The sequence below is a fragment of the Rhea pennata genome, chromosome 3 (assembly GCF_028389875.1).
Source record: "Rhea pennata isolate bPtePen1 chromosome 3, bPtePen1.pri, whole genome shotgun sequence".
In the NCBI taxonomy this organism is placed as follows: domain Eukaryota; kingdom Metazoa; phylum Chordata; class Aves; order Rheiformes; family Rheidae; genus Rhea; species Rhea pennata.
In genome coordinates, this window is record NC_084665.1 from 32627904 (window position 1) to 32648903 (window position 21000).

Consider the following 21000-nt stretch of genomic DNA (forward strand, 5'->3'; position numbering starts at 1 on the left):
GGGAGCTAGGCTGTTTTCTTTCTGTCTTGTACAGCCCATTAAAAACATGAAAAACAGTTTGATTGGAGACTCAGGAAGCAAGATAGGACCAGACTGCACTCCAGCTACCTGGAGGCAACAAAGTGCCTGAAATGCTATGAGCTCTTCACCCATTTCCTGGGTTGCTGTACTTCTCCCAACCATCAAACTGTGCTGTCAGAAATCTCCAACCAGTCCAGTGCACCATAGCTTACGTAGACTCTGGGGAAGGCAGCACCAAAGGGCCTGCTTTTGTACCATGAGTGCAAACTGCTACAGAAACCTGAGATTTCTCTCAGGAAAGGAAGAGCCCTGAGGCTCTGGTAGTGCACCAAGTGATGCCAAAACTGGAGTGGGATTTACATAGGGAGATTGGGATTTATTTAGGAAGGCTGTGTGGGGCTGTGAGGATTACCTCTTGTAGAAGAGAATTTTATATGGAGCTAGAGGCTTTGAGTCCAGCTAGGTCACACGCAGATCTTGCTAGGCCATGTTACACTGCATATGCTATGCTAGTGGAGAGAGTTCTGAAGTGTGAGAGCCAGACGTGATTAAAATAAAGACTATTCAAAAGGTTGTCAAGATATTCCTGTGTGTTTATCTTTGCTAGAGTTAGGGAGAGAAGGAAGACTTCCTAACAGCCTTTCCAGTTTGCACCACTACAGCATTGTACCACTGGTGGCTTGTTGTTTGCTCTTATGGTTGTGAAGGTGCAAGGCAACTGGCTAGTATCACTTAATGATTTTCATGCATTATGTCAGTGGAGGACATTTGACCTGCCATAGAAAAGCAGTCAGAAGAGCACCTGAGCTTTGATTAAAACTCTATGGATTATGCCCTCAGAATGGCCAGAAGAAGGAAGTCTTTTAAGATGCTATTCCAGCAGGTCTTGTACCTGAGTACAAAACCTGCTGGAACCTGGGTCCATCAGACCTCGGTAGGTGGATGGACCCTGACCACCACACCACCTTTGCCTGTTCTTTTGCCTCCATTGTGGGAAGAAGGAAGCAGATGAGCATTAAGGATTCAGGTAAGGCCACTGACTGAGAAGCTATAGCAATGAGAGTTGGCATGAACAGAGGTACCTAAAGCCTTTTTATTATATAGTAAAAACACCTAGTGTCTTTGCTCCTCAGGGAAGTGCTTAGAGATAGTTGGCAATCTGACTGGCCCCTGCCCTTTAATCTGAATTTGCCCACATGGGCCAGGGGCTTTATTTTTGTGTTATGCATTGTTTTCTTCCCACTCATCTGTGCTTTCATCTCAGATTGCTGTGGCTGCTTTTGATGATTTTTCCCTCTTTTGGCTTCTCTGTTGGGCAGACTTTGTTGTTTGCCACCTTTCCTTGATCCTTTTCCTATGCCTTTGATGGTACAAGAAGGCTCCTTGTTGCTTCTGTATGAATTTCACTTTTGCTATGGCTGTGAGTAATGCATGAGGAAAATAATGCACTAGTCCTTTTGTGGCCTATTTAGCAGTAAACTCAATGTCTAGCAAGTAATGTTCAGCAGTAAATTCAAAGCATAATGTTAAAAAAATGCTGTTTGTATTTCATACTTCTCAATGCTATAAAGACAAAGACATTTGGCATTTCCTTCATGATAAAGCTATCGGTCATATTTACTTTGTACTCTGTTCTGAGGTGACACATTTTATCTGATAATTTTCAAGAACCTTGCCAATGCTATTTAATTAAAGAAATCTTACATCGCTTCTGTGTAATAGGCATTTTCCTCCATTTTGCAGCTTGGCGAATCAAGGCATTTAAAAGAAAATTGACTTTTGCAGAGCCACAGAATAAACTAACCTCAAGAAATAGAATAAGAAAGTCAGAGTCCTGACTTACTACCTTCATTGTCTTAATGGCATCTTCTCCACCTCTAGTTAGTCAGTATTTTTTTTTTCCCATTGGGTCATGATCATAAAGATCCAATTGTCATCTTAACCATGTAAGTAAAACGCCTGCCTGTAAAATGATTTTCATCACAATGCTCCTACCCTTATAAAGGCAGTTAAGATGCTGCCATATTAAAAATAACAAGGCTCAAAGGAGACTAAATGTGACTGAGGACTTGAAAAATGAAAGCTTGGCATGTAACCTAGAAGTTTTGATTGTCATGTTCTGAATCTTACACTACAATGTTTCCTCAGCTATTTCTTCCTGTAGTTTCCAAAGGTTTGCAAGAAGGAGGCGATGCTCTCTAGGCAATCTGCATACCTGCTGGCTGGTCTGTAAGAAACCACAGAAATGGCAGTTTGCAACCAGAGTGGGTTTTATTTAGCCCAGGTTGGTCAGCTGTGGCTGTCTCCTTGAGTATGGAGAACACTGACTCAGATTCAGCTAACTTTTCTCTAGCAGCTAATGCTGTCAAAACGGGTATTGCCCTTCTCAATAGGGGAGATGAAGCAGTTGTAAGTGCAAAGGACAAGCCAAACGACTCTGTACTGAACAGTAGCTCTAGTAAGTCCTAGAAAACGCCCTTTCTGCCACAGGTGGCCTGAAGACACTGGTATTAGCATGGCTGTTTTTCCAGTAACCCAGCAGGATTTGGTGGGTGGAGGAAGGGGAAGGAACTCAGCCAGCCATGACAATGAGAAAATCTTGGCAGGGGCTTGCACAGTCTTGCAACTTGCCTTGATGTCCCAACTTTTACAAGATGGGATTGCACTGAAGTGAGGGGAGCTCAGAACGGCATGTGTGAAGGATACCGGCAACCATCAGTCCTGGATCCATGTGGCTGGCTGAGGCTTTGGGGTAAGAAGAGGACTGAGACCGTGCTGCCCTCATCTAGCTCTGTGCCACTATGTGACAGCAGTGACAGCAGCTCCCGAGACACTCCTCCATCAACTGATAGGGACTGAAGGGTTTTCAGGGGGTGCACACTTTAAAATGGGCACAGGCCCCTTCAGGTAGCCCTTTTTTGGAGGGAACACTTCCTAGCAACCACGGCTGGGGAGCCCAGCAGGTACATCAGTGACATGGGGCACCTGCCTGGGTGCCACAGAGCCCCGCTCCTCGCCCTGCTGGGCCGTCGTTGCGTCCCGCCGTCCCCGCCAAGCCTAGCCGGTGGCTCCCAGCGGCGGTGCTGGAGGAGCCGCCGCGGCGGGGGGCGGGACGGAGCGGGGGGGGGGGGGGGGGGGGAGGGGAGGGGCGCCCTGACTGCAGCGCCGGGGCGAAGGCGGCGCCCGCGCGGCCGTTAGGACCGTTGGGGCGGCAGTTGGGGCGCGCGGCCGTTGAGGCACGCGCCGCTACTGCCCCCTGGCGGGCGCGGGCTGGCGCCGCCGCTGCGAGGAGCTCTGCTGAGGGCAGGGACCCGCCGGGGGCGGGAGACCTCCCCCCCCCCCCCGGGCTCGGGACTGCTGATACGGCACGAGGGAGGCAGAGGCTCCCTAGGGAGAAGGGGGGGGGGGGTCTGAGAGAGGGAAAACATCACCCTGCCTGGGTGAACAGCAGAGCAAGGCCTCCTTCTCCAGCTCTTGGAGAGCTGCTTTTTGCCCCATGCTGACCCCTGAATCTCTGGGACTTCCTTGCTGCTCAGCAGGGAATGGGCTTACTGAGCCCCAGCTGCAGATTTGCAGATGCTTTCGGCTACAGAGTACCATGCATGCCTGCGCACGTGTATGACTATCTCTTTGGAGCAACTCCTGCAGTGCTATCTAGGAGTAGGTCATTTCCTCTTGACTCAATTGCATCAGTCACAGAGTATGTCTGCTCTAGTTTTTGGGTCAAGTTTTCAGCTGTGAGGATGTGTTCTCTCACTCGTGTGGGGGCAGATTTTGGTGTGCAGCTGGAGACAAGTCTTGGGCCTTTGCTTGGGGCCTCTTAACACCCAACTGGCACTAACTACAATCTGTATGCGGGCTCTTCACAGCCTTCTCTGTTCCTATTACATATTCCCTGCTGACTTAAAGGTGTTGTGACTCATACTGGCCAGGCAAACCAGCTTCGTGGTCCCTCTGAGCAGGCTTTCTGAGTTCTGCCTGCCTTGGTAGCAGGGAAAGTATGTTGCACAGAGCCGCAGACTTCTGTACATGTCCCAGCATCACACACCATGTGGAGTCAAGTTTTAAGGCACCTGGTTTTTAGCTCACTGCTGACTTGGATGCTTATGGTTACAGTGGAAACATAGCTGAATCTAGCTATTGTCCAATTTGTTTAATGCCCATCCCACACACCTAGAGGAGACAAGATGTGTGCAGTACCTGGCTTTGCATGGGCATGCACACATCTGGGTTTTCTTCCTTTACAACATGGGATTTTGACTTTCTAGCTCAGGTCCTCTCCTTTAAAAAGGCAAGGCCAGCTACTGCTCATGTTCCATCTCTGAAGCAAGATTATTAGCTGGCAACAGTGCTGTCTCTCTGCAGATGAACAGAAGTGGTCTAAAGGTGAGACCTGGAGACAAATTCCCAGTGTCTCTACTCTAACTTGCCTGGGGTAGCTTTAAAGAAAGCTAGTCATTACTGCCAGGAGGAACTTAGTGTACTCTGTAATTTAGAAAACACTTGAGGACCTGAATGTGTTATAGGAGTCGGCCTGCCCTTGTTGTGTCAATCCTATCATCCCAGTGTGTCCTGTTTGCCATTGCAAAATGACGTTATGTGACTAACAACAGCAGACAAGACAGAACAATGACTTTCTTCAAACAGTTGCAGTGCTGTTTACCATGAGGAGCAGGTAGAGCTTGTAGTTCAAGCCTTTCTTACAGGCAAGGTAGACATGAAGTGCTCAGTCACAGAAAGGTCCTGGGCTTAATACTATTCCTGGGATCTGCCAGCCTTTCAAGTATAGCGTAGATGCAAGACAGTTTTGGCAGTTCACAGCACTCAGAAGTAAAGGCCTAGTCCAGACAAATACCCCCAACCATGGAGGAATACAGACTCCAGTTTGTTTATGGGTGCGAAAATTGCCCTGAAATGTTTCAGTTATTCAGAATAAAATTCTAGTGTCTGAAAAGATAGAAATTGAAAGATAAGTGGAAGGAAGATGTTTCAAAGTCAGAACTGGTGATTAGCTAGTCAACCAGTAAATTTAACACCTATCCCCCACACTTTTGCCAACAAATTGTTCCTACACAAACCAAACTTGCTTCTTTCAAGTATGCTTTATAAGTGCATACTATAATACATAGTTGCATATATAGATAATATGGAAACATGTATTTATAGGCACTACATGTGTATATAAATGTGTAAGATTTAGAGTTTGGGGCTACATCTATCCCAGCAAATTAAGTAGTGCCAGAGAATGTTCTGAGGCACTAGAACTCCATTGTCTATTAAATTAATAGCCGATTCCTGTTAACTTATTCTTGCCATGGTTTTGGCCTGTGCCAGTTAAAGTTCTTCCAAACACTTCCCAGGCATGGCTGAGGGAATTAGTGTGGGCCATTCCCCAAAACCTGTTTGGATTCAGCTGCCTTGTTTGGAGGAGAAAAGATGTTAATGGTATGGATGCAAGCCATCCTGTACCAGAGGCCTCAGTGCCAGAGAACAGTCCTGGGCACGTTTAATTTACTGGTATAGGCATAGTCTAGGAGCCTAGGGGATTAGGCAGAATTTTAAGGGTTGCATGCCTGGACTTAGGTACTTGATTTCTCCCCAGTCCCAATATATTGGATGACTTTTGTTTTTTTAATGGACAAGAGCCTCCATCCTTTAACTCTTCTATCACCTTAGCTAAAAAACTTTGTTATCTGGTGATAATGACCATTCTTCTAAAATAATAGATACCATGGAGAAGGCCAAGTGGAGTGTAATTAAAGAGTTGTTATCACTGCCAGCATGATGACTGTATATAACAACAGTGAACTTTGTTTAGTATTTTAAAAATATTTTTTAGGGAGCAAGGCATGCAAAACAAGAGAGAGAGAATCATATAAAGCAGGGTAGTTTTTCAAAGACTGGCCAGTTTTCTTCAGACTTTGTAGAAAATAGCTTCCTTTGCCTTTGAGTCAAACCTGGAGATTTTAAAATTAAGATGAGTTTGCTAGATGAAATCATAGAGGGACTGATTAGATTTTTGCAAAGGAACACTGCAAGTACATTCAGTTATACTGATTCGTGTGGCACAACATCTTGGGAATGATGCTACTGAATTTTCACTAAGCAAAAATACTTGAAATTTTAGTTTTTTGTGTATCCTTTGAAAAAAGGCACACAAAGGTGTCTGACTGATAGAGCACTGTAATTAGCACTCCTATTAAAGAAAGGTATATTCCTCCATATAAGCATAGGTGTGCTGCTAAGTCACATACTCTTCCTGAACCATATATCTGGTCTAATCTTAGCTCTTTCTCATAACCCAGGCTGTTTCCATCTTACCCTGATTCTCTTTGTGGCTTAAACTCCATTTCTATCAATATAACCACAACATTAGCATCAAAGTACCTAGGCCATGGCTGAGAGATGAACATTGACATAATGAAGGGGGGGGGGGGCGGGTTGCAAGGGGAGCAAAAAGGGAAGGGCCGGGGAGTGACTAAGATTAATGTTTCATCCTTTGGACTGAACCTGTCTTTCCCATTTTTCTCACAATTTGCTACACAGCCACAGAGGTCTCCTGGAGACTGAATCACATGCCCCTGCTACATGCCCTTCTGCATGATATGTGAGCTGGTTAATTTGGGGGACAGATGCTATGCATTTGGGCCCATTACCCATCTAGAAGGAAGCCAGAAATCAGTGATTAGATCTAGCTGCAAAAGGGGAGAGGTTTTCCAAAGACAAGCTCCAGGAAACTATTCTTTTATACCTTCAGGAATGCTGGCTGTGGTGTGGGAGTGAAGATGGAAAGAATTTTTCTGCATTGCCTCATCCTAATGCAGTCAAGTTATGCAGGCCATACTTATGTTCTGCTTTGAGGGCTAGGAGACTGGTGGCAGGGTCTTGCTGGTGTCAGACTTTACAACCCATCCCTCAGACTTTCAGACCAGGGGAGTTCATCCTGGGATTGAGTCTGCCTCTGAATCGCACACCCTTTCACTCTGGCCTTTCCTAGGGTCCTTGGGTTTAAGCACTGACAAGGGAGTGTGCAGAATCTAGGATTTCCTCCCTGGCTAGCTGTGTGATACACACATATACCTCTGGCTAATCCAAGCATGACTTTGTGCTATATGCTACATATGTGCTTGTTGACCTGAAGCAGCTCATTCCTGCTGTGCAGCAGTCCCAGTTCATGCCCTCAGCTGATATGTAAGAACACAGAAGCAGGTCTGGGAAAACCCAGGAAACAGCCCGAACCTTCCAGCCTGCTTTTCCTTCTGGCATCTTTGGTTGCAAGATAATCCGGTACTGAGGCAAAGAGGTGGTCTCTTGTGCCCTCTGGGGACAGCTAGTGTATAGTACAGGCATAAGCAACCATCAGAAACAATCTGCAGCTCTTCACACAGTTTCTCTTAGCCAGCCTGCCCATAGCGGAGGTTTATAGGGCAGCAGGCCCATGGTTAAGGTACTTGCCACATTTGCATTGATCAGCCAAATCCTGCCTCTGTTCTGACAGCTCCACTTGGCTGGAAAAATCTCACTCTAGAAATGCAGAGACACAAGGGAGGGCTGTGTGATCAGATTTCCATCTGATCTTTCCTACTCTTTATCTGCCTTTTGTCTTAGTTTGTATTCTGTTGACCCCCTTTTCAACCATTTTTAGTGCTAACATGCCTACATGCAGAGCTCACTCTTTCTGATCCTAAACTATCCTCCTTCCCAAGGCCACTTTCATCCTTGTTTATACAGCCTTACTGCATGGAGAACTATTCCAACTAAGATTTTCAGTGGATAGCTTGCAAGAAACTGCCCTTAGTTGTGGGAAACTGATAAAGGTTTCAGCATTTGGCCTTGGCCTCTAGAGAACCTTGAGGAACATACAGATGCTGTTTACATCACAGAGTTCAGGAAGCAGAGGGTAAGTGATATGTGTGCTTTATTCTCATCACAACATCTTCTACGGTTAAGGGCCCTCTCTTTCCTTGGCCCTTACTGATCTGAGCTTTTGAGGCCGAGGCTTCTGAAGAAAATTTGTCTTGCTCTGTAGTTGAGAGTACCTTCAAAGTGGAGTTTTACTGAATGCAGAGATGCCATCTGTTGGCTTCAGACTGGTTTATAGATGAATCCTGGGTCATTAGGGTACTTTTAATTTCCATGCTTATTTTAAGAGCTGTATATATTACTTCCAAGTCTTTCTCTGAGGATTCAGCTGTACTGGCACTCCCACAGAGGCCTTAGGCAGGCTCCTCTCCTCAGCCTCCTCACTATGCTGAGAGCTGCTAAGTAGTACTGGTTTGCACGGTGACCTTGGTAGACCCAGAATTGTCTTCACTCCCCATTGATGAACTGATGCTTCGCAGCAGCCAAAATAAGGGTGTAGGCTAATGGGAAGTCCTAATAGCTCTATGAAACTTTGTAAGGTCTGTGAAACCAGCCATGCCTGGCTGTGTTTTTTGATCATCTAATGGCAATTTGAAAGGTCTGACCTAGCCTGCAGTGAGGCACTGTGGTCAGGAGTCTCCTGAGCTGGCCTAGTGAGGGTGCAGTGCGGGTGCAGCTTGGCTGTTGCTCTTCTGACCCATGCACTGTGCTCTCACCAAGGGTGGACTGAGAGGTAGCAAGTTCAAGCTTGCCTCCCCCTTGCTTTTCCTTCAAGGGATGGATTCTTTTTCCCCAGTGATACTAACCTAGCTCCTTTTTCATTTTCCTTGAAGCCCTGAAAGGTTCACAACTAGAAACAGGCTCTAGATGGGATGCCTTAACTAGAGGAATTGAGAAACGTCTTTGATGTTGAAAGCTGTGTCCTATTGATAGATTTGGGATGAACTCAGAGGCTGTCTGGACAGCCAGGAAGTTCCAGGAAAGAATTTCTTTCCCTCATCAAACTAGTAACCTTCATAATATTTTTCTCTCTTCCTCTGTAAAGGCCAAGTGTGCTCACTTCCTAGTAGTTTTGCCTGAGAAATTTCCTGCTTTCAGAGGAACTTAGGCTCTTTCTCGCTACAGTTGCCCTTCTAATCACTGTAGTTTGAAATTTCTGTCTTTTGTCTTAAGTCTGAGGCAGCAGATGAGTTTGTTGGCCCTCTCTGCGAGAGGCAGGGTGTATGGAGTGGCTGTTTTGTGCCTCTTTGGACTTACTCCTCCCCACTAGCTACAGGGCAGCGCTCAGAACTGCTACATGATAGCTAGGGACTATTACCATGAAGGTGTTTGAAAAGGAAGAGACATTAGTGAGTTGCAGTGAGTGAATTTGGGGAAAAAAGGTCAGAGATCCTTTAGTCAGATGAGATGAAACCCCTCCTTCAAGGGCTAAAAGGAAAAGGCTACTAAAATCAGGAGGACTCTTCGCTTTCCTTTGCCCGTATTTCTGAGGAGCCGGACTGCTGTGCTATCCTGAAGCTTTGGGCTCGCCAAGCAGAGCTAGTAGTCCTGTGTGTGTTACCTGTGCAGCCCACTACCAAGTGAGTGTTGCGGGTCCTCTTCTAGGCCTTTTTTCACAGGAGCAAATGTTTGCAGCACCATTTAGGGAAACATGGTGTAGGCTGTAATGGTAGCCCTAGTGAAGGGCTCCTTTGACTAGCTAGTGTGCTTGTTGTGCTTGTGGAGGATGTTTTTGAATGGTTTATCCCACACTTTTGGTATACAGACCACAGTGCCAGAGCTTGGAGAGCATTTGCATGCACTGCAACTTCATTTTTGCCATAGGATAAAGGGGGAATTTACTCTCTGTACTGTAGATGACTCAGAATGGCTAGTGTTAGGCCGCATATTGCAGAAAGTCAAAGCTGGAGATGTTCTGGATGAGTCTAGAAGCAAAGCAATTCATACACTGGAAGGAGAAATCTCCTGTGGTACCATAAATCAATGGTGAGCTCAGGAATAGAGGTCAGTGCTCTTTACCATGCTGAGTGCATGCTGTAGCTGCCTCATGCTGTTCTGGGAACCATTCTCATTATTTTCATGAACTGTCTTTCCACCTGCAGATACTGAGTTGTTGCTTAGAAAGCTGGTGGATGGATCTGCACAGTAGCATAGCTCAAGGTGTGCCTGATTTTTTAAGCTACATCTCTTTCCAAACGATCTCTAGGCTCAGCTTTCATCCTCCTTCTGCCTTGCCGTTCTCCCTTAACGTTGCACTTGGCAAACCCTAGGGATGTTCCCTCCATGCCTGGCGCTAACTGTAGCTCTGATGTCCATCCTGGACATTCACCCCATTCGGATCATACACAAGACAAGGTGGAAAGGTTTTTTCCAGCTTCTTATCCTTCAGTCTCCCTTGGTGTAAGGAGGGAAGATCTCCAGTAGATGGCACTTGAATCTCCTGCCCAGAATGTGTCTGGCCTTTAATTTTGGGATGTTCAGAGCTTGCACAGATGGAGCAGTTACAGCATAGGGCAGGGTGCGGTGAAGGGAGGCGAAATACTAGTTTGATGTGTGACATGCGCTGAGGAAATCCGTGAATGATTTCCAAAGGTGAAAACCTTACGAGAAGACTTGGCCAGGCCTGCCTAATGGGCCTTCTGTACCTACACACATTCCTGTTCTTGCACCCCTTGGTGCCAATGGTACATCCAGGGGAGGACAAGCTGCAGAGAGCATTAGACTGTCCCTCAGGTACAATGGGAGACAGAACTCAAAAGACATGTGCCTTAAATAAATCCTAGCTGCGTTGTCTTCACCACCACTACCACCCCTCCCCACCCATCTTCCCTATCATACTGTTTGGCCAAGACTCCCAGAGAGGAGCCATTTTGAGGCAGAAGATGTGGCATACCAAGAGCTAAAGTAGTTCTCTGTGGGTGTCTTACCTATGACAGTAACAAGCAGCAACACATGGGTTACATGGAAGTGAGCAGGGATCCTGGCTCAGCTCACAGCCCCTTGTCCCTTCTCTGCCACTGCAATGCCATGTGTATTTGCACAGATAGCTTGCCATTTGCCCACCCGCCTTTACTTCTCGCTCAGCTGTGAGGAATCTTAGATCTCTGCTCTGAACAGATCTTAGAGCAATGCTGAAGCAGGTGTATGGGCTTACCATAAATGTTCAGCAATGCATTTTTCATGTTTTTATCATATGACCTGAGGAAACTTGACCCCTTTGTCTGATTTTGAGATTTGAATTTGGTTTGAAACCACTGTTCAGATCAAAACTCCAAGGGTGAGAAACCCACAGGAACCAAAACCAAAAAAAAGAGATCACATGAGATGCTTGGGAAGTGAAACCACTGCATTTTGCATAGCTCCACCAGTATGATCTAGTAACAGGCTAGATTACAGTCTGGGATAGTCTGGGAGCATGCATCTAGGAGCAAGGAGATAGAGCTTATATTCTTGGATCTTCCACAGCTTTCCTCTGTGACATTTGACAAGTCAGTCTTCCCCTGTCTTAGTTTCCTCCTTTGAGGATAATATTGCTACTTAGCACTGAAAAATATTTTGCTATCCTTGGGTGGAAGTCACTCTGATAATATTCTGCAACCCACATGCATGCTGAGGAATAACATCTCCAGACCTCTTGAAGTTTCCTTTCCCGTATCATGACCTGTCACATACTGGGAACCTATCTAGTATGTCAGGTCTCATCCTGGAGACAGGGATCACGTAGGAACATATATGGAGAAGATGTAAAGCTGTAGGTTGCAGCCTTACTTTCTGTAAGGGCTTCTTTAGCTATATGGTTCTGCTAAGTTGCCTGTGTCTGGTTGCAGCACTGTGTTGCCATGTCTCTCTCACTTGGAGAAGGTACTGGATGCTGTGGATCAGTGGAAAGCTTGTGAACTGTCAGTCAGCAGCTCCTGACAATGTGGTTGTGGAGCAAGAGATGTCATGGTACTTTACCAGTACAAGGGTATGCAAGGAAGGGAACCTGAGTCTGTGAGTTTCTATTGAGCCTGCTTGGCTAAGCAAGTGGAGCTGAAAAATGCTTGTGGCCATTCAACATGAGAAAACACTGGGAACAAGTGTGTATAACTTGACCTGAGAAAGAACTGAGTGTACCGGAACTTGGTTTTCCTGGCTATTCTGGTTATATGAAATACAAAGCAGGAAAGAACTTGTTGCTCTGCGGGTATCTGCTGCAAAATATGGAGGCATAGGTTGTTGAAGCAGAGTTAATACAAGAAATTACAGTGCTAGTTTCTGTCATATCGTGGGTGCTATGACAAAGCATCACTGGCATTTGCTTTTGCCACTTGTCATTAGTGGCATTGGCCCAGGAACAGGTTAAGCAGCTCAGCACTGAACCTGCCAGGCTGGGGTCACTGCTTGTGCATTGGTGGGGCCGCGGGAGTTTGCGTAGAGGCTCTGAAGTGTTTGTTGGTGGGATGGCAGGTTCTGCTGTTCTCTGCTGCAGCGAGCTTTGCAGCTTCTCATCTAACCTGAGACAAACAACTGGGCTCTGGAATGTGCCTAATCCAGCCCTTGAACCCAGATAGCTTGAATAAGGGAAAGCAATCATACCTGGTAGCTTAAGCTGACTGTTGCTTAAGGGTTGTATCTTGCAGACCATTGCAGAGAAAGCCAATGCCTGAATAAAGCTCCAGTGCCTGAATAAAGAATGATTGAAGGCCTTAGGAACTTGGCTTTATATAAAAATATGAATCACCTTAAGCAACATTAATCAGAATAAAATATTGTTAAGAAATTCTTACTTGTTAAGCTTTGGAGTGTAGCTTGATTATCAGTGAGGGGTCAGGAATAATTCTTGCCTAATGTGAGATATATGATTGCCTATCTATATCGAGGATTTATGCTTACATCTGGAATTGTGTTCTCCTCTCTTAGAGGCAAGATGCTAGGCTAGTGATCTGATGTTATACGCTATTACTTGTTATGCTGTATTTATGCAATAATGAAACCAGAAGTACCTAGGACAATGTGTGGTGACTGAGAGTCATAAGAGTGGATGATGATTTCCATTTGGTATGAACTGGGGAATGGAAATGGGTTGAGAATTAAGTCCATAAGGTGAATACAGAATACGCCCAGTGAATATGGTTTAACGGAGGTGTTCGTCTACTTCTGCTGCCACCTTCTAAGAACACACTGTTAGAAAGGTAAAAGGGTTATTTTCTGGCTTGGATTTGGTGCCTGTTGTAGTCCTTCAGGAAAAATACTTTACTACCTGGAGCTGAACTGAGTCTTTCCTCTGAAACTAAGATGTTCTTTTGCTTTTCCAGTCAGCAGTTTATCAGTGCTTTTTCCTTATCTCATTACCATCATGCTGGCTGAAAGAGAGAATTGATACGTTAACCAGCCTGTGCTTCTTTGGAATTTGTACACAAGCCTCCTCGATGTTTCAGAACTTTTCCCTGAGGAAAGTTGGGACAAAAGGCTCTGTTGGCCCCATAGGACAAGTAGTAGGTAAGAGAAGCCATTTACCTAGATACTGAAATTTTCTCTCCAGCACGCAGTTGGTAGTGGCTAAAAGCCTTTTGTTATTGCTACTGGATAGTGCCTCTGTGAAATGAGTTGGTGGCTTTCTGTGAATTCAAAGTGGCTGGGACTGCATCAGTCAATTCCTGATAACTTCCTTGACACTTTTGCCAGAGGGGTGCTGGAGAATGGGCCATAGAAATGGTGCATGTTGCTCTTGGCTTAAGAAGCAATTGCTGCAGATATGTGGGGCAGCTGGTGCAGTTACAGTAGCTTGTGCTGTGCCATTCTGGCTCTGCACTTGTGTTTGCTGGGAGAAAAGGCAGAGGTGCCAGCTTCCCTGCTTCTGCAGGCCTTTTGTAAGTTGTTTGGGTGGTTTGAGGGGCTCCAGATAGGACACAGAATCACTTTGCAGTAGATCAGTGCTCTGAATCAGGGGATGGGATAGGTAGATCATGGCATCTACTCTGTTACCCTTTTGGTGTGAGCAGGCTGCGAGGAGGCAGTACAGCATGGGTAGACCATCTGTGCGCCGTCTGAGCAGGGCCCATTCAGGTCAGTGGCCCAGGAAGTGTCACCAGGAAGGACTCCCAGCCATACCACAGCAGGCCTGTTCAAGCCCATGCCCCACCGGTGCGGTGCTGCACACCGCACTGCCAACCCTCACAGCACCCTCGTACCCTGGCTCTGCGAGGAGCGCGTGTGGGGCTGGCCTCGCACCACCCCTCTCGTCTCGCTGTCCCTCCAGGATGGAGCCACCACTCCCAGCGTGAAACCCAGACCCCTCGTGTGCCTGCGGAGAGCCAGGGAGCAGCAGGGCCTCCCAGCTTTCCCGGGACCCTAGCGCCTGGGGTTGCCCTAGGGCCTCCCGGCTCGCCCCCTGCCGCGGCTCGCGGCCCTATAGAGAAGAGCAGGGGCAAGGCGAGCGCAGAGCCCCTGAGCCATGCCACCTCCCAGCCCGGACGGCTGAAGCAAGCACGGGTTCCTGCCGCGCGGGGACGGCAGCCCCGCGCCGCGCCCCGCCGGGCCCGGGCGGGGGGGGGGGTGGCGGCGCGGCCCCTTTAAGCGGAGGCCCTGCCCCCGGGCCTGGCACGGCCCGCCCCGGCCGGCCAATGGGCGCCGCGGCGGCCGCGCTGTTTGTTGCAAGTTTCCCGTTGCGGGCAGAGGCGCCGAGCGGCGGCGCGCGGGGGGCGCGAGCCGGCGGCAGCGGCAGCGGCAGCGGCCCGGCGCGGGATGCCCGCAGCGGCAGCGGGCTCCGGCGGCCGCGGGGGCCAGGGGCGCGCCGCACCGCTGCCGTGAGCAGAGCCCGGGGCCTCGGCTGAAGAGCTCTGCCGTCTCTTGGCGAACACCCTGCGCCAAGTGTCCCCGCGGAGCACCTTGCCGGCTGTTACCTCCGTTCTTCCCGAAGCATAACGGAGGGGGAGGAGGGGAAAAAAAGCAAGAGAAGTTTTATATTTATTTTTTTAGGCATTTAAAAAAAGATTCTCCGCCCCTGCTGCTACCCCTGCGCTGAGGGCTGTGAGACAGAGTGCAGTGGGGGAGGAAAGAGAGAGAGGGCAGAGCTGGACCCGGGCTGTCCGGAGCTTTGCCCCCCTGTGTACCTGGGGGTGCTGAATGCAAGCTCCTCCAAGCGCAGCAGCAGCGGCTCGGCAGATGTAGATGTGTGCGTGTGTGTATGCTTAACCCTTTCTTGGCTCTTCGGATTTATACCATGCTGAAGATCCTCACCAAAAAGCTCAGGAACCAGAGTTTGAATGAAATTCAGCCTTTCCAGCTAAAGGTAAGAACACCCAGTTTTGTCTTGTTTGTTTTTTGCACCCTTCAGGTAATAGGGATAATAAAAGCTATTAAGTTTCAGTATTTATTATGCTGGGCCAGTTTCCTCTCATCCAGTGTGTTTAGTAGGAAATGGCCTAGACTATATTCCAGTTACTGAAGTCTTGCTCCTTTGCATTCAGTTACCTGCACGATTCAGTAGATAACACAGAGAGATAAATAAAGGCATATGCTTCTGAATTTTTTAGCCTAGGAATATTTATTTTAATGAGGTTTACATTTAGCTACATAGGTATGTGTCTGTATATCTAGTTATCAGTGTCTGTGTGTGTAATCTATAGTTCCTAAAGACCTCAGCAGGCTAGAACTGCACTGTGCTAGGCACTGTACACAGTTTGCCTTAAATGCCTTTCAGTTTGTTATTTACATTTCTCTCTCTCTTGGTTCTGAAGGCCAGGATTTCAGCTGAAGTTTGCAGTCTGGCTCACTACATTGACCCATGCCTTTTCTAACTTTCCCTGAGTCCTTGTATAGTTTTTGAAAGGAATGCTAAGATCACAAATTCAGGGTAAGGAATATCTAAGCCTTTCCTGCCAAGTATGAGGAGGAATTTCTGAACTGTATGCAATGGGATAAAAATGGAGTCATGATGAGCTAGGTAAAAAAAATACCAGATTCTGATCTGGGGAAAGTGTTGTGAATCTGGAGGTATCATCTCAAATTAGTGAAGTTACTCTGGACTGGCATCGGTGCCACTGGAAGTGCAGTGTCTGGCCCCAAATCAAAGATGGGATATGGGAAAAATAGCAGCCCTCATTGCTTGGAATGGGGGCTGGGGATCCACATACTCGACTCCAGTGGAGTCTTTTGTATGTGTTACACAGGCAAATTGCAGTGCGTCTTTACTTCTGCACAGTCACTCTGGCCAGGCTGATGGCAACTTTGTTAGAAACGGTACTGATACTTCCTCAAAGTTTTTTTGTGTCTGTGCACTTCTTTCTGCAAGGATTGCAGACTGTGGTTTTTAGGGGAGAGAGGATTAGATTTTTTTTGGAAATAAAGTAAGGACATTGCTTTAGGTTGTGGTGGACGAATTCAGTACAGAATATCTCTTTGCAGAAGCAGTGGGGGATTTCTTCTGGATATTATGTCTTTAGGCCCTGAGGCTGTGATCACCTCCTCTATATTTACTGTTTTTCTCCTGGAACCTCAGGTTGCGAAACCATGAGAGTTCTCATAAAGAAATTTCAGGGGACTATATGCAGCCTTCAGGCTGCTTTGGGGGCACACAAGAAAAACCGTAGGAGTGAATATTTGTAGCTATTTTGTTTATATTAGTGCCAAGGTTTTGTGTTGCAAACAGGTGGGATGCGTTTTTGCAGCCTTAGCAGAGAAGACTGACTTAAGTTTGCAGTGATTCTTGAAATTCTGATATATAGACCATCAGAGGTTACAGCCTGCCATGGGCAGTGGTACAAAGATTGGCATACATGTGTATGGGCAGAAAGCCAGACTTTCAAACTCCGGATTTGCATGTGTTTTGTAGGCTGTTGGGGACCATGGGTGGCTGCCTTGGCTTGCTCCAGCCTTGTGCCAGTGCACTAATTGCTTAATAGAGTGTGCAGTGCTGTGCCTTAGGTTTTGGGCCAGAATCTTTGCAGGTGTGGACATGGGACAGATATTAAGAGTGAGAAGGGTGGGAGCTCCCTATGGCAGGACTGGACACGGACAGTGGAATAGGTCGTAGTTGCAAGTATGATTCTTCTCCACTGCCTTCAGATGCTTATGGAACAGCTAGCTGCAAACTGGACTTTGGTGTGTTCAGGTTCCTCACTGTCTGTGACCCATGCAGGTGTGTAGGTATTCTGGCATACATTATTTAATAGGTCTAGTCTTGCTAGCATTGAGCTTAGAGGAAAAATTAGTTAGGTGTGGGCAATAAAATCAGGTCTGCACTAATGTCAGTGGAGAATGAGGGACTAATTTTGAAAGAACAAGGATGGATCTCCATTCACAGCCCAAAGCAAGAGCTTTCTGAACTTTAAAAAACAGGATGCTTAGCTGCTTTTTTCTTTCATTACTCACTTGCTTTTGTACTTTATGACCTTTCTTAGTTCCTAAATTCAAGGGGAAACAAGATGCTGTTGTGTTTCTAGCTCCAAATAGTACTGCAATCAGGCAAAGTCCCAGGAGACTGTCCTTGGGTAAATTTTCAACTCTTTTTTTTTTTTTTTTTTTTTTTTTTTTTTTTTTTTAATATATATTTTTTTTTAATATAGACTTGGGAAATTTGACTGACCTTGGATTGGCATCCAAGCTTCAGGAATGTTTTTAAGATGAAATTTCTGCCCACTGTGAAGTTCTTTTTTTTGGTACAATCTGTCCTGAATTGGTCTAATGTGACTGTGGTGGGTCTTTCTAGTCTTCCCCCACTTAGTAAAGCTAAGAGGCTACAGTGGCCTGATGTAAATGAATCGAGGAGTTACACATGCTTTGGGTGCTGAGATAATGTTTTTTGTTGTTGTTGTTTAGTTCTGTTCTTTTTATTAATGTTGATCTTTAGGCAGCAGACCACTAACTCTGCTCAGAGGGCTTTGACTCAGAGGTCTGCTGGTTCATGCTAGTGTTGCTGAAGAAGTAACTGTCCCTTTACTGCCCTTTCCCCAGATGTTACTATAGCAGGAAGGGAAGGACTGACTGACTGATGTGTTCACTCCTGATATTTTACCCACTGTTGGAGCAGCATGTACTGTTAGCACTTTTGCTTCCTGGTAAGGATGGCTGCCAAGGTTCAAATTTGCTTTAGCCTGGGAGGACTGGTCCTGCTGATCTAGCTGGATGTTACTACTTCTGTTGCAGGGGTGGATCAATGGCAATATGTTGGCTGCTGCAGTCTGTAGGTTTTGAGGCCTTCAGCTGCTGCAGATAAATCCAAGAAGGGATTGTGAGTTGAAGCGTTATGCTTCAGCCCGTTGTTCAACCTCCTGCGTCAATGGTCTAGTGTTATTTGCTGGAAATTAGTCCAGATTCATAACTCTGATTTTTGGCTGACTGTTGGAAACCAAGAGGCAAGAGCAGATCTAAATTTTCAGGTTAGGGTTCATCTTTGATAACAGCTGGGCAGTTGAGTCTGTTCCAGAGCAGACTTTGTGGGACAGGACAAAAGAGTAAGAAAAAGTAGTGCACTCTGCAGTGAAATACTTTAAATAAGGGAAGCAGAAGAGGCCTGTAACTCAAGGGCTGAATTTTCATCTGGGCCTCTAGCATTAGTTACTACACTTCTTTTTTTTTTTTTTCTTTTTCTTTTTCTTTTTCTTTTCTTTTCTTTTTCTTTTCTTTCTTCCCTCCTCCCCCATAGTTTTGAATTGGTTAGCACTGAGAGCCTCTCCTGAAATGCAAGTCAAATTGTTCAAGGCAGCTTTTTAAATATATGTCCTGGAGGTGCATGCGAGTTTGAGATCAGTATAGATTCTGAGCCCTCAGAAGTACTCTTCAACCAGAGTCAGAGTGTGCTTTGTGCAAATGAAATGGCTTGTTCATCTCCACAGCTTGAGAGGCAGGGGTTTCTCACACAGATGCATCTTCTCCAAATCCTTTCTCAACTCTTGGGCCTTGTGTAGTGGACAGAGTGTAGGTGTCTATTTTGTAAGCTTTGCTTGCAAGCAAGCTCCTTGGGGCAGGGAGCATCTGGTTGGAACAAGTCTGTGCATTACCAGTCAAACTAAGCCCTTGATTAGTGGCCCTGGGTGTTATCAGAATGAAACAGTTGGATTATGGTGTATAAAAATTAACTGTCTGGAATATGTAGCTTAAGAAAACTAGATACTTTGAGGGTGGCAATTCCTTCCAGCTTCGTTGTTGACAAACATTGTTGGAGGCAATGTAATTGATGCTTTAAGCCACAGGAATTGTTGAATTACTTATGTATGCGGAGTATTCCTTTTTGGTCTGGGCAGAGGTACATAGGACATGTTTTGTCATTTCTTTAATGTCAATCAATGTAATGTCTTATGTTCAGTCTGTTTTGGTAATGGAGAACTGCATTTTTCTGCTGCTTAATTCTAGCCTTATGCTTGCTTAAAAAGGAAGTACAGGCTAGATTCTAATGAAGCCACTTTGCCACCTCCCTTAATGTATCTTCACAGGTTACACATGGCTCATACCCAACCATAGGGACCAGCAAATCATGCCAGTTATTTTTCTACTGGCACCTGCATGTAGAGTCAGCTGTGAGATTCTGTTCTGACCACCCAGCCTTGACAAGTGACTGGGAATCATCCCAGTCCTGTGCGAAGAGGGTTCGGTCATCTATGTGTAGTGAACCTTGGGCTGGCAGGCAGCGACTTCTGAGTCACTGTCCTGGTGGCAGCTGGTTACTTTGCAGAGGCAGGGGTGTGTTCCTTAAACTTTGTCTTCTCAGCTAAGAAAAGAGAGAATTAGTATCTTTATTACTGACACAGAACGGTGCATTCTCAGAGCTCTGTATAAGGGCTCATGATTTTTGTGAATGAGGGCAGATTAGTTTCCTCTGTTCCTTTGGGTTGACTGCTTGTCATGTTCTTGGCCAACCACTGGTCTCCAGATTGACTGAAGAAAGCTTCGTCCAGTAAAAATCTAGCTTAATCTGTCTCCTATAGTGTTTGAAGGTGTTCTCTTCTTCATGGGCTTTCAACATACCCAGCAAACAGATTAATTTCTCCAAGACTTGATTTTAAATTTAAACTCTTCTTCTGCCAACTATTGGTAACATTACTCTTTTGGTACATCTCACTCGGAGGGGACAAGCACTTGCATGAATGCGAGAATGTAAGCATGCAAGTATAGTTTTGGCTTTCAAATCACCTACTGATATTCCTCAGGTTAGGCTTGTGATAATTTGGACTAAAATTATATTAACTGGTTAAAAAAAAAAAAAATGCCATGATAGGTGGCGTTGATAGACTTAGCTGAGGCAGAGAGTGATGCTGCTAAACCCAGACAGTTGGAAGGTGTAAGCTGTTGAGACCTCTCCCCTAGGCCTTATAAAATGATAAGTTCGCAATTCTTTCTACTTGACTTCTAAATTTGAATCTTCAGGGTTTGTCATCTTTTCTATGCAATCACCCAACACTGATGATCTCCCATAATGACTTGATTCCGGAGTATGCAACTTTAGACAAATAGCAAATATTGCAAGTATGGCAAAATGGGGATTTCATTGACTTTGGGGTAGTTTAATGAGACATCCTGTCAGCTAACCTAATCTATGACTAACATGAAAATATGGAACAGTTTTTAAAAAAGTCCGTATGTGTATGTCAAAGAAATCTCATTATTTTTCCTTGTATTTCCCGATTCTTGATGTTATTTAAATGAAAAATTGAATTCTGAAAATATAATCCTATTCATTTAATTTTTATACTTATGTGGGAACAGATTAGCCCACCTTGCTTTGCAGGACAGTGAAGTTCTACTTAATTTTCTGTTGTCATGCACTATCTTATGGCTCCTGAATTTCTGTTCAAGATGCTAAAAGTTTACCTGAGCAGAAAAATGGCTTATATTTGAATTAAAAAAAAGATTCAGGCCATCATTTATATTAATGATGGCTCTTACAAAGCTGTGGTTTACTGATGTGTTTTTCTTTTTTCTTTATTTTTTCATTCTTCCCCCCTCCCAAGGCTCACATGCCCTTAGGACACCTCTATGGAGTGGGCAGGGCACCACCACTCTGCTGTAGCTTGCCAGTCCAGCTAACTTCCCTGGCTGTCTTGGAGTACTCCTTGGGGCACAGAAGTGTTGAGGTGTCCCCAAATGGGAACCAAGGGTCTATTTTGCTTTCTCAGTGGGAAATATACCCCCCCCCCC

General features: G+C 45.9%; 1 protein-coding gene across 2 annotated transcripts in view; it reads left to right on the forward strand.

Moving 5' to 3' along the window:
* The first annotated feature begins 14651 nt into the window (after positions 1-14651).
* The window catches only part of LOC134139191 (uncharacterized), a 57715-nt gene continuing 51366 nt past the window's right edge, over positions 14652-21000 (forward strand). For both annotated transcript variants that reach the window (XM_062573602.1, XM_062573603.1), the window contains exon 1: positions 14652-15157. In XM_062573602.1, the coding sequence (XP_062429586.1) occupies positions 15053-15157 (105 nt within the window). In that variant the 5' untranslated portion in view covers positions 14652-15052. The remainder of the gene's footprint in view (positions 15158-21000) is intronic.